Source organism: Monodelphis domestica, chromosome 2, assembly GCF_027887165.1.
Source record: "Monodelphis domestica isolate mMonDom1 chromosome 2, mMonDom1.pri, whole genome shotgun sequence".
In the NCBI taxonomy this organism is placed as follows: domain Eukaryota; kingdom Metazoa; phylum Chordata; class Mammalia; order Didelphimorphia; family Didelphidae; genus Monodelphis; species Monodelphis domestica.
Genome location: NC_077228.1, coordinates 495,259,019 through 495,272,973, shown reverse-complemented (window position 1 = coordinate 495,272,973; position 13,955 = coordinate 495,259,019). Strand labels below are relative to the sequence as shown.

Sequence of the window (13,955 nt, the reverse complement as noted above, 5' to 3'; positions counted from 1 at the left end):
CAAAGCTGGAGTAGGAGCAAGAGCAAGAGCAAGAGCAAGACTAGGAGCAAGCAGGATAGGCAGCAGCAACCAAAGGCAGCAGTGAGGAACGAGGAACAAGGAACTCAGACTCAAGCAGATGGGTGAGAGAAGAGACATCATTTCTCCACCAAGTCCCTCAAACTAAAATAGCTGGGCCGGGAGGGAGAGCAACCAGGAAAAAAGTAGGGAAAGAAGAAGTAAGGCAGCAGCTTCAAAAAGAGTTCAGAGTTCTCTTGGAGTCTGCGAGGGTGGGTGGGTGGGTGGGTGAAAAGCCTTGGCAGGAGAAATGTGGCTATCTTTAAAAAAATTAAGAGTTTTTTTCCTCCACTTCTGGTTGCCATCAATGTAACAATGAAAATTAAATTGCAATAATAAAAATAATATATTTTAAAGGATTTATTAATGATCATTAGAAATAAAGGAATAAAGAGAATACAAAATAAAGGCCACGTGCCCATGGCTGATCAGCCAGTTCAAATGCCCGCCTTACAACCACCAGGCTCGGGACAGGAAGTAAAGAGGCAGGACCCTCCACGTTCCTGCCTAATATCCCCTGTCTACAGGAAGTATGTAATGACAGGAATACAGTGGCCTCCTGGGATAAATAGTTCTTTTTTAGGGTAACAGATTTTCAATTAAACAGTTCTGTCATTAAATTGAAAGGCCAAAAACAGACCTTGCTCTTAAGGCACTCACAATGTAATCAGGGAGATGGCATACTAACAATTATGTGCAAACAAGATATATGCAGAATAAATTGGAGATAAAATCCAGAGGGAAAGCAGTAAGATTAAGGAGAACTGAAAAGGATTCTTATAAAAGGTGGGCTTTTAGTTCAGACTTGAAGGAAGCCAAGAGGCAGAGATAAGGAAAGAGAGTATTCCAGGTATGAAGGATAGACATTGAATACATTCTGAGACAGGAGATGGAATGTCTTGTTTGAGGAACATCAAAGAGGTCAATGTCTCTAGATACTAAATGATCAGAGGCTATGAAAATATAGCTAAGAAAAGAAATTCAAAAGTATCAATAACCACTCCACACAATATGACAAAAAATTATCCACATCACTAATAATAAAAATGCAGATAAAAAAACCTCAACACCCATTAGCAAAGATGATGAAAAAGGAAAACTATAGTAGTCAAAGGGGCTATAATCACTCTAAGATGACACTGGATTTGTCAAATGGTCCTGCCATTTTTTAAAGTAATTCTGCCCTTTAATATAGCAAAACTACATCTAGGCATTTTATGAGATTAGGAGAAGGAAAGGGAGATGTTTTTGTATATGCACAAAAACATTTATATTAATGTTTGTTGTAGCAGAGAACTTGTAACAGTGTGCCCATAAATCGAATGGCAGAATAAATTACAGCATGTGAATATAATGGAATATCAGTATTGTAAGAAACTATAAGAGGGACAGTTTCAGGGAAGCCATTTTATGACTTGCTATAGAATGTACTGAGAAGAACCAAGAGAACAATGTATATAATGTAAAGAAAAAGGACTTTGAAAGCCTTAAGAATTCCGATTAATACACTAACAGTGTATTAATAACTAGGAGTCTTAAAAGACCAATGATGGAATAGGCTACCCACCTCCAAACAAAAAGGTGATGTACTCAGATATAGAATAAGATATCTATTTTAAGATGTAGCTAATGGATGGATTTGTTTAATTTGGTTATGCTTATTTGTTAAAAGGGAAATTTACAAAAAAAGTCAGTGGATGATGCAATTTTGTGGTTAATAGGGAGATAGCAGTAAGGCTAAAGAAAAATTTCTTTCTAAAAAAGAAAATGAGAGAAAAGAGCATTTTAAAAAATGCACAGAAGAGAACAGAATGAAGTTCGGAGGGGGGGGGCGATAGACAATAGGACAGATTTGAAACTAACCTGTTGAGTTTGTTATAAATACTTTTTTAAAAAAGGGAACTGTACATAAGTGTTTATGGTTTTATATATAGTTATCTTTCTGTTTTTTTAGTATTAAAAAGTTCACATTTGTATTTGTCAGATTCAGAATAATAAAAAATAAAAATTATTTGTAATGTTATAATGGGAATTCCTTTCAGTTAAGATTCAGACTAGGTGACTGCTAAGGTCTCTTCCAATTCTAAATTCTTGATTCTATGACTGAGTCAGGTACTGAACTCCTTGAGAAAGGAAGGAAAATGGGAGGAAGGGAGAGAAAGGGCCTAGAAAATAATTCTGGATCTGGATAAAGTGATAAATACTGTTTAGAGTACAGGTGGAAGGAGAAGAGGTTACCGAGTGATTTTGGGAGGGTAGAAGTTGCAGTGATAAGCAAGGAATAGATCTGTTTTTTTTTTCTGATAGATATTTATTTAAGGAATACAAAGTTTTTTTAATTCTCTTAATAATTTTTATTGTAAATCTGTTCCCATAATTATATATAGCATCTTCAAACCAATAAGTAATATTTTTTGTGTTGTTGAGTTTATATTATTTTTGGCAAAGGTCATTTTGCCATTCACTTGAATAGTTGAGTTGAATTTGGTGTATAAATGATGAATGAATGTGAAAAGGATATGGAGTCATAAAATAACCTCCAAGAGGTATGTTAGATATAGATGGAATACTTGGAAGACAACATCTTAACCATTACCCTCCTTTTCTGTCTTTTTCTCATAGTCTGGGCTTGTGTATACAGAGGAGGAATGGCAAAAGGAGTGGAATGAACTCATCAAGCTTGCCTCAAGTGAACCCCGAATGCATATAGGTACCAACGGAGCCAGCTGTGGAGGGTATGTTGGGGAAGGGGGGAGCTGGGGAGAGTGGTGGTGGTAGGAAAGAGTCAATTCTTCATTTTTTTCTGAGGGCTTTTTAACTGCAGAGTTCTCTTATGGAGAGGGAAGGAGCCCTGGCCCTTGCAGTAGGAATGTTCCATCCAGTGAAAACTGTACACAGTTGAAAATAATAACAACAAAAACCACAAGGTTTTTTTTTTTTTAACATACAAATAATATAGACTGGTTATATGAATGCAGAAGGAGATGTTAAGTTAAGTTGAGGTTAATCTAGGTTGGCTTTCCTGAAAGAGAGGTCACTTTTGATCAATGGGGTATAGGAAGAGAGTGAGTGACCAAGTGAACGCCTCTGCCTTCTAGCTTAACAACATAAACCCATATTCCCACCTTCTATTCTGATCATATTTCTCTTAAATCATAATGAATATTTTATAAGTCATTGCTTGTATGTAATATGTTGCTCCTGATTTATACTCACTGCTTAGCTTTCCATTGCCCTTCTAGTCACCAGCAATTTTTGACTCTTTGGAAATTAGAGTATTCTGTAATTCATAGCCACAAAGTACCACCAGTTGAATAAGGATAGAGACTGAACCTGTAATTTCATTGGCATAGGGAATTTCTGAATGAAGAAACTCTACCAATGCATAATTGGTACCTTCTCTGGAAAGTGCAGTCTTAGAGAGTTGCTTATAGCATTTTGAAGTTAAATAATTTACCATGAGTTACACAGAGAGTACATGTCAGACAGAGATGGGACTTGAACTTAAGTCTTCCTGGTGTCAGGACCTTTTCTCTATTACCCTATTTCTGCAATATAAATAGATCTAAATGGTTGATGTTGTTGCTATTTTTCAGTTATGTCCAACTCTTTGTGACCCTATTTGGGGTTTTCTTGGTAAAGAGATCGGAGTAGTTTGCCATTTCTTTCCCCAGCTCATTTTACAGATGAGGAAATGGAGGCAAATGGAGTTAAGTGACTTGCCCAGGATCACACAGCTAGTAAATGTCTAAGGTCAGATTAGAACTCAGATCTTCCCTACTCCAGACCAGCTGCTCTATTCTACCTACCTGCATTATCCATTGTCTAAATTTATTAAAAAGGGAAATTTTATTTCAGGGAGCAGCTGTGTCATTTCCAAATCTAAATCTAACCAAAATGTATGTACTGAGGGACTTACTTGAAAGGCTTTTTATTCAACTGTATTGTATAGTCTTGCATAAGAGAATTGCTTTGGTGTCCTTGCTTTTTCTGCACAAATTGTAAAGCTATGTGGATTATCTTGAATTGTGGATTTCCTTTAGAAGGCTCTGTACTGTTCCAGGACATGAAGCAGTTGCCACAGTGTCACCAATTATATCTCTTGATCTTGTTAGCTACTGCAATTAATATAACTACTTTATTCAACTAACCAGTATTCTGCTGTTAATCACCAGGTTCTTTCTGCTTTCATCACTGGGAGCACAGGGTTATTAAAAAGGGAATCTGTATAATGGAGTATGCCAGCCTCCTTCATCTCCATTCCTAGAGGAAATGTTTTTCTTCTGTCCTCCAGGATTTTTCATATTAACTCTATGGGATGTTTCAGGCAACTTCAGGGACTTTCATTTAGCTCTTCCCACAATAACTGGCATAAAAGCTACTGTTAGCTCCCAGATTGGTACTGATCCCCCTCAAATTCATAATATCCATATCCATGATAAACTCCTCCCCCAATTAGCTACCACAACTAAGACTCAAATAGGGAGTCTTAATACCCATATTTACCTTCTGTCATGTTTTGTCCCTCAAAACCTCCAATAGAAATTGGATTATCCTTTTGAAGCTGTTAATAGACTCTTGATATAATTATAACCTGACTACTAGTATCTAATAACCTCTTTAGGTATTTAGGTGCCTGCCTGTTGTTATAGGGAAATTAGCAGGAGCAGGAGCAATGCTGAAAGGCAGAAGCAGGAAGGTTCCAGAGAGAAGTGGTAGGGGCTGTTGCTGCTTCTCAGACAATTAAGCAGGCAGGAGGAGGAGTTTTCTGTATAGTCTCCTAGGGTGGACCTAGAGAGCTAGATATTCTCTCTCCTGTGTTTTTCCTTATAATCCAGCCTGTTCCTGTGTATCCTATGGATTGTCTGAGATATTCCTGCCAAGCTGCTTGAGACACCTAAGCCATCTGTCAGTGAGACCTTTCCTTTGAGCCCTGTTCCTGCTACCTACAAAATTCAAAGAAAGTAAATTGGTGCATTTTGTGGATGATATTCTTGTGTCCCCAAATGCAAAGGTGTGTCTGAGAGATAGCAAAATTCTTTTGTTAGAATTATATAAGGGTGGGCATAAAATCTCCAAGGCAGAAATTACAATGGGTTTTGCCTAGAGTGCAGTATGTCAATTTTGTGTTATCAGGGTGTTCAAGAAGTATCACATAGAAAAGAATAGCTGATATCCACCTGAGTGCTCCTAAGACCAAAAAAGCAGCTCAGAGCTGTTCTTGGAACAACTAGATTCTGTAGACAGTGGATACCTGGATATAGTGAACTATCAAAATGTCTAATGGATTTAACCAAGAATACAGAACCTAAACCCCTGAAACTAAAGCCTGAACATCTGCAAGCCTTAAGTAAGCTTAAAGAAGCTATTTTATCTGCTCTAGCTTTGGGAATCCCAGACTATACAAAACCATTCCAGCTATTTGTTAATGAGACCAAAGGTATTGCTTCTGGGGTACTGACACAGATTTTGGAACAAAGTTGTCATCCAATTGGATATTATAGTTGTCAATATATATAGTTGATCCAATAGCGGCAAGTACTGTACCTTGTCTAAAGGGTATAACTGCTGCTTCTGTGTTAGTCCAGAAGTCAGCAGCTTTAGTTTTGGGATATCCATTGACTATATATTGTTCACATCAAATGGAAGCACTAATGAGGAAGTTTCGTACTCAAGCTTATTCAGATCAACGAATTTCCAAGTATGAAATTATTCTCCTGGGTAATGAGAACATCCAGTTGAGGAGGTGTAGTATATTAAATCCAGCTACACTTCTTCCTGATTTGCCAAAGAACAGTGAACCATTACATGAGGGTATAGAAGTAGTAGATCTAGTGGATATGCCTAGGATGGATTTGAAAGATACTCCTATTGAAAATCCAGACTTGGTATTATTCACAGATGGTTCTTCATATTTGTGTAATTGAATTTGTTGTACTGGTACTGCAGTGGTCATTTGAGAATTTGAGACACTGTGGTATGGTTCTTAGTAATTACCTAATAATCTTAGTGCTCAAGAAGAAGAGTTGTAGGAACAGGGCTTAAAGGAAAGGTCTCTGACAGATGGCTTAGGTGTCTCAAGCAGCTTGGCAGGAATATCTCAGACAGTCCACAGAGTACACAGGAACAGGCTGGATCACAAGGAAAGCCATAGGAGAGAGAATATCTAGCTCTCTAGGTCCACCCCAGGAGACTAGACAGAAAACTCCTCCTCCTGCCTGCTTAACTGTGTCTCTGAGAAGCAGCAACAGTCCCTGCCACTTCTCTAGAGTTCTGGAACCTTCCTGCTTCTACCTTAAAGCATTGCTCCTGCTCCTGCTAATTTCCCTATAACACCATTATTAGGCTAGTGCTTAGGACAGTATTTGGTACTTAGCAGGCATTTAATAATGGTGGACTGGCTGAACAAAGACCTGAAAGAAACTCTACTTACTGAGGACATTCTGTCATTATACTAATGAAGAAATGAAACTTGGCCTGATGAGTCTATTGCAGGAGAAGCCTTAGTTTGAATGGATAATGGCACATATCAAAGACAAGTAGTGCAATATCAACCCAAAGAAAATTTAAGGGCCAAAATTCAGTTTAGTTTTTAGGGATACATTAGTTAGGGAGAACTCTGATGATGTAGTTCACAACAAACTATTGACACTTGCTTCCTGACAAATTAAGAAGGAAACATAAAGGCTTATTGAATTCTTTGGGTTCGAAGAATCTATATTTTACATGTAGATATTTTTATGGCTCCTATTTGTCAGATTATTTCTATTTGTACTTTTGAAATATCAGTGTAAGTATACACCTATATGGATCTTGCCTTTGATTGGCAAATTGATAATAGTGGCCATCTTCCTCCCCCAGACAGACTGGTGAAGCCTATAGATCCCTCCTTAGAATATTGTTTTTAAATATATAAAATAAAGTTATCAGGATATTTTTAGAAATTTCTTTAAGGAAATTATAACAAAACAAAATACCAAACCTATGGGATGTTGTTAAAATAATCCTGAAGGGGAAATTGACATCTCTTGTAGACTTTTCGTCAGCAAAAGAGAGAAAGAACAAATCATTGGGTATGCAATTTTAAAAACTAAAACGCAATGAATTAAAAACTCATAATTTCGGGTGGGGGCAGCTGAGTAGCACAGTGGATTGAGAGCCAGGCCTAGAGACGGGAGGTCCTAGGTTCAAATCTGGCCTCAGACCCTTCCCAGCTGTGTGACCCTGGGCAAGTCACTTGACCCCCATTGCCTAGCCCTTACCACTCTTCTGCCTTGGAGCCAATACACAGTATTGACTCCAAGACGGAAGGTAAGGGTTTTTATAAAAAAAAAAAAAAAACATAATTTCAAAACTAAGGAAGAGATCAATAAAATTGTAAACAACAAAAAAAACCATGAAATTCCTAAAACTTCAGAGCTGTTTTTTGTTTTTCATGAAGGGAAGGGAAATAAAATAGATAAACAATTAGCTAAACTGATATTTTAAAAAACAAAGAGGAAAGCCAAATTGTTTAGATTAAAAATTAAAAAAGAGAACTTGACAATTGAAGAAATGAAGGACATTATAAAAAACTATTTCTTGCAATTATATGCTTATAAAACTGATAACTTAGAGGAAATATATGGATACTTTCAAAATTAAATAATACCCAGTTTAATAAAAGAAGAAACAAACTCTTTAAATAACTTAATATAAGAAAAGGAAACTTAACAAGTCCTGAATATACTCTCAGAGGAGAAGAAAATTTCCAATACCATGTGGATTTACAAGTAAATTCTATTAAACATTCAAAGAGTAATTAATTACTGAAAAAACTATTTGCTGCAAAAATAAGAAAAGAAAGCACTCTTTCAGTATCATTCAATATGTGATTTTGATACCTAAACCCCAGAGAGGCAAAACAGAGAAAGTGAACTAGTAATGAATATTGACAAATTAAAAAATAAAGTATTATTAGCAAATAGGCAATAACATAGAAAAAGCATACATTATGATGATGTTAGATTTATTCAAGGAATGTAGGATTTATTCAGTGTAGTAGAGGCTAAATATACTATACCATGTTAATACATATATAATAAAAACCACATGCTGAAAAGGCTTTTGACAAAACCCAACAACCTTTTCTATTAAAAAAGTATAGGAATAAGTGGACTTTCCTTAATATTTTAAATAACTCTTTAAGTCCAAGAGCAAATGTTATATTTAATGTAGAAAAATTAGAGACCTTCCTAATAAGATAAAGGATAAAGCAAAGTATCCATTAAAAATCACTACTATTTAACAGTTTTAGAAATGCTAGTTTTAGCCAGCAATAATTCAAGGAAAAGAAACTGAAAGAATAAGCATATGCAAAGAGGAAATAAATAATGATATGATTTACTTAGAAAGTCAACTAAAAATTAAAATAATTTCAACAAAGTTTCAGGATTATAAAATAAGTCCACATAACTGTCAGCATTCCTTTATATTATCAACAAAATCCAATGCTAAAAAGAGAAATTCCATTAAAAATAACTGTAGAAACTATAAAATTTGGGGAAGTGTCTCTACTAAGATTCACCTGAGAAGTGTCTGAATCCTATTTCTCATTGGTAAGTTGAATCAATATAATAAAAAGGACAATACTACCCATATAATTTTACTTATCCAGGGCCATACCAATCAAACTACCAAAAGAATATTTTAGAGCTAGGAAAAAAAAATAGTGAAATTCATATGCAGAGCAAAAGGTTAAGACTCTCAAGAACAAATAATGAAAAAAAATAGGAGGGGAAGAGGGGTAGGTTTGTCAGCAGATCTTAAACTGTTAAAAAGCAGTGATCATTAAAATACTTGGTACTAGTTAAAAGAGAGAAAGACTGAGAGCCAGAGAGAAAGAGAGGAGGGCACAGGAGGGATATCAGTGAAAGAAATTAGATATCCAACATATAGAAGCAAACAAACACATATAGAATAGTGTTTGATAAACTCAAAGATCTAAATTACTCTGGTAAGTACTCACTATCGGATAAAATAGTTGGGAAAACCGGAAAGCACTCTGGCTGAAAATAAGTTTTAAACCAGCATTTTACATATATACCAAGATTAACTTCAAATGGCTACATAATCTAACAAAGAGATCATGTCTTTAAAAAATAAATTAGAGGACCAAGATAAAAAGTACCTTTCAGATCTATGAATAGGAGAAAAAATTATGACTAAAAGCAATAGAGAGGATCACACCCAATAAAATTAGTTTTGCACAAATCTAATGCAAAAATTATAAAGGAAACAAGCCTCTGGGAAAAAATCTTTACAGCAAGTTACTCTGATAATGGTCTCATATATGCAATGATATATATGGATCCAATTCAGATATATAAGATTTCTTCTTCAATACAAAAATGGCCAAATGATATGAACAGAGGAAGAAATCCAGATGACCTTGTGAGGAAATATTCTAATTCATTAATAATTAGAACAGTTCTGAGATTCCCACCTCACCAATAAGATTGGCAAGGATGACAAAAGAAATGAATGAGTGACAGATGTTGGAGGGGCTATGGGAAAAGAGGCACATTAATAAAGTGGAGCTGTGAATTGGTCTGGCCCTTTTGGAAAGCAGTTTGGAACCATTTTCAGAAGGAAACACTATGCTTATATTCTTTGTCCCAACTGCACCTACCAGGCCTATACTCCAAAGAAATTAGAGTGTAAAAGAACCTATCTGTATATCAATATTTATACTCTTTGACAACCAAAAATTGTGAACTAAGAGTGTATCTTTTGGGAAATGGGAACTTAATGTAGTGATGAGAGTTTTGGGCAACCTTAACAGTGATTTCAGGCCCCTGCATAAAAGAAAAGGGAAATCTTTAACCAGCTCCCTTGAAAAACTGTGATAGATGCTCAGATATTTTTAAAGAGGGCAAAACTTGGAATTCTTCCCCTTTTGGGGCTTCTAAAGAGAGGTTTTGTTTGGCAGGCCTGGAAACACTGAACCGGAGTTGAGTCATGATTTTAGCTTAGGTCTCCAGACATGTTGCATACAAGAGGCCTGTGATGGGCACCAGTGAGAACATAAGACATTATTCTCTTGACCATTTTATGTTCATTGAGTTTTCACTGGACATCACTATTATTGTACCCCAGAAAATTTTTATGAACGATCTCTAATCATGTTTTGTCTATTTAAAATTGTCGATATGCCAAAGGTTTTATATTGAGTTATTGTCCTTTCCTTAGTTCCTGGTATTGTTTTGATGGTTAAAGGTATCCCAGGAAAAAAGTTAGGATTTTGACCCCAAGGCCTTGTGTTAGTGGTAGTGGTAGAGTCCTCAGCCCACTCTCACCCCAACCCCTGCTGGCCACCACCAGACCTTTTCTAACCTGCTGGCCACCACCAAACCTTTACTAACCTGGTGGTTTAAATTATAAAAGGATTTCCCTGAAGGTGAGGAAAGGTTGAAAGAAATGTTTTTCAGTTGTCCTGCTGGGAGTTTTCTCTGTGTTTAACCCAAATGGAATTGTGTTTTATGTCCTTTTTTATTTTTTTTTTTTTGAGATATTTTTGTTCTTTAATTAATAGAATAGTTTTCATTAGATTTTTTTATGGTTCACTAGTGCCTGTTGCATTTGAATGGGGGGGGGGAGTAGAATCTTGAACCTGCTAAACTGAGCTACATTTAAGCTTAGACCACAATAACCCAGGAAGGAGGAAAGCACTCAAATCATAGAATGCTGCTGGCTATAGGAGGGACTGTAGAGAATCCAGCCTGACCGTTGGTTTATTGAGAGGGGTGGGGAGAAGCTTCCAGAAGTGATGTAGCTCACCTCAAGTCACATAGCTACTTCATCCCAGAGCCAGATCTAGAAAAAAGGGTATCATGAATCCTAGTCCAGAACTTTGCCACTGTTCCCTAATATTTTCATTTCATGTCTTAACAAGAATATTCAGTCTTCACAGGTTTCTTTTTCTGCTCCTGTGATTTCAGGGTGGAGAGCTCAGAAGAGCCTGTATATGAGAGCCTGGAAGAGTTCCATGTCTTTGTCCTCGCACATGTGCTTAAGAGGCCAATTGTTGTAGTGGCAGATACCATGCTCAGGGACTCAGGTGGAGAAGGTGAGCCATTTAGTTAATCTGTGCTCTAAAATGAATTCTGTAGAGAGATAGATTCTAAGTCCTTGAGAGGGCAAGGGAGACAGAACTTTACAAACATATAACACACTGAAGAGGAATACAAATACTAAGACAAAATAGTTGGAATGAATAAGTGAAGGCTTTCTGGGAGTGACAAATATTAACTAGTGTTTGTAGGGATGCCCAGGTAGTAGCAGAAAGTATCTTCTAGGCCAGTGATAGCAAACCTTTTAGAGACCAAGTGCCTAGACTGCACCCTCATACTACATGGGAGCTGTTCCCTCACCTCTAGACAGGGGAGGGAAGAAGTGCTCTCATTGGCCTGCTGGGCAGAGGGGCAGGTCATGTGAGAAATGTCCTCCAGTGCTCTTGTTGAGAAGGAGGGGAACAGCCTGGCCCCATCTCCCTCTGGCTTTCTAGTGAACTCTGTTTGGGTGACAATGCACTTCACTGAGTGCCCCCTCTGGCACACACGCCATAGGTTTGCCACCATGGTCCTAGGCAAAGGGAATTAATAGACTTAATGGTTTTATCTTTGATGTTTCTCCTACAGCATTTGCCCCAATTCCCTTTGGGGGGATCTATCTGCCCTTGGAGGTCCCGGCCAGCAGGTGTCATCGATCACCCCTGGTATTGGCCTATGATCAGGCTCATTTCTCTGCCCTGGTGTCTATGGAGCAGAAAGAGAATTCCAAGGAGCAAGGTGATAATGATGGTGTCTGTGTCTGTGGTCTCTTTCCATCTTCCTTCTTTTACAATACCTCATTTCCTTTTGAAGGAATTGAAATGAGAGATTAAGGAAAAGTTTCAGCTAAAACAATTCTTGACAGTGGAAGCAAATATTAGATCAAGCTTTAGAAGTCTTAAGAACATTGGTACATCTAGCATGCTATCAAAGTTGAACTTCCCTACTCCATCATGGAATAGAACCCTATACATCAGAGTAATTGTGTTATGGACTTTACTAATTGCATTTTGCTTAAATTTATGTCCAAATGAGTTTGGTCTCTCAACACAAACTGCCTGACAGGCTAATTCAGAGGCACTAAGTGATCCCCATTGATTCACTGACTGGGCTGAAGGTCTCTGAGGCAGGAAGAAGTTAATTCAAAAAAAAAAACCAACAGATAATTGAGTGGAGACTAGTCTGGTAGATGTGGTAATTATTCACTTTTCCTTTCAGTGTAGGCTGCTATGTGTCTAGTTACTCCAAGGCTTCTCAGTGACTTTTTTCTTTGCTTCCCTGCTTCTCTCTCCTTCCCCAGCAGTGATCCCACTCACAGACTCTGAACACAAGTTGCTGCCCTTGCACTTTTCGGTGGACCCTGGAAAGAGTTGGGAGTGGGGCAAGGATGAAAGTGACAACATCAGGCTGGCCAGGTCAGACAAATAGATTCTCTCTCTCTGTTTCTGAGACCTTTACAAATATCTCCACATACTTCTCAGCACTCTGCAATAAGTCTGTCCAACTGAAAAGGGCTCTATAATACTGCCTGCAATATCCCAGATCTCTTCAGGTAGATGGAGGACTGGAGCCTAATATTAAAACTGTAGTGTTGCTTAGGTGATTTTACAGTTTGTCCACCCCAACAAAGAGATAAATGAGGGTGGATTAAAAATAGCCAAAATCGTCCTGTGTAGGTTCATGGCCTTAATTTAAATGACGAGAAGCAAAATCCCAGATCGTACTTGTCTGGTTTTTGTAGCCCTCTACTCACAAGCTTGGAGAATATATGAACAAAATAGAGGAAGAATACAATAGGCTTTCTAGCTCTCCAGACACTGTGCTCTCCCCCACCCCCCACCCCCCACCCCGGAATCTTAGAAATTGAGAATTTAGAATAAATTTAGAACAATTCTCAAATCTTTCCCCTATTCCTTTAATATACCCCACATCTGAGTGATGACCTAGTTCACCTGACCTAGTACAATTCCTAGTATATATATATGTATATATATATGCACATATATACACTTGTCTTTCACTATTATTTTTACAATTCTTTATTGTTATGTAATTTGACAAACACTAAAAGACTATAGTCCCATTCCCCCCCCCCCCCCACTCCCCCATAAGTCTTTGGTTTTTTATTCTTTTTTTTTCCTCTTCCTGCAGTGTGACCTTGTCCCTGGAAGCAAAATTACACCTGCTACATAGCTACATGAATGTGAAATGGATCTCTTTACCTTCTGATACACAGGTGAACTTCCCCATCCCCATGATCATGCCTCATCTTTCACCAGTGGAAGAATTCAGTGCTGTAGGGGAAACCTAGGTTAGGTGGGAGAAAGGAATTTAGCTCTGGGTGGAGCACATAAAGCACATTTAGCCTCTCTGCTTTCCGGTCCACTTTCTTTCTTATGCCCCCCCAATACACATACATCTTATTTGGCTTCCTTGTTGGTGTTGATCTTGAAGGTGTCCATACATACATACATAGCCTGGACCCCCAGGTAGTTGAGAACTTTTTATTGAATTTTGGAAGGACAAGATGCAGTTCTTGATCCCAAGAAGCTTCTAGTCTCAGTTTTAGAATAGAGTCTGAAGCATATGAAAAAATGTATATTGATGGGCTGAAAACAGTACATAAGTAATGAAATGAAGAAATAAAGAATAAATCAACATGGTTGGGGCTAGTCAAGCAAAACTTTCTTTTAGGATGTGAAAAGGCAAAGATTGTCAGAGTGGGGAGGAGACATGTGTAAACTGTGACCGTGAAAATATGGGTTTGAAGACTTTGAATTGCCCAAACTGTAAAGATAATTTTTCGCG

The 13,955-nt window shown here is 37.4% G+C and overlaps 1 protein-coding gene across 5 annotated transcripts in view; it reads left to right on the top strand.

Annotated features, from left to right (window-relative positions):
• The window catches only part of OTUD7B (OTU deubiquitinase 7B), a 92,457-nt gene that overhangs the window by 73,308 nt on the left and 5,194 nt on the right, over window positions 1-13,955 (top strand). For 3 of the 5 annotated variants that reach the window (XM_007485361.3, XM_001365499.4, XM_016429140.2), the window contains exons 7-11: window positions 2,680-2,792; window positions 11,037-11,164; window positions 11,736-11,885; window positions 12,448-12,562; window positions 13,299-13,383. In XM_007485361.3, the coding sequence (XP_007485423.1) occupies window positions 2,680-2,792; window positions 11,037-11,164; window positions 11,736-11,885; window positions 12,448-12,562; window positions 13,299-13,383 (591 nt within the window). The remainder of the gene's footprint in view (window positions 1-2,679; window positions 2,793-11,036; window positions 11,165-11,735; window positions 11,886-12,447; window positions 12,563-13,298; window positions 13,384-13,955) is intronic. The other 2 variants (XM_007485362.3, XM_056819324.1) reach the window with 1 other exon arrangement.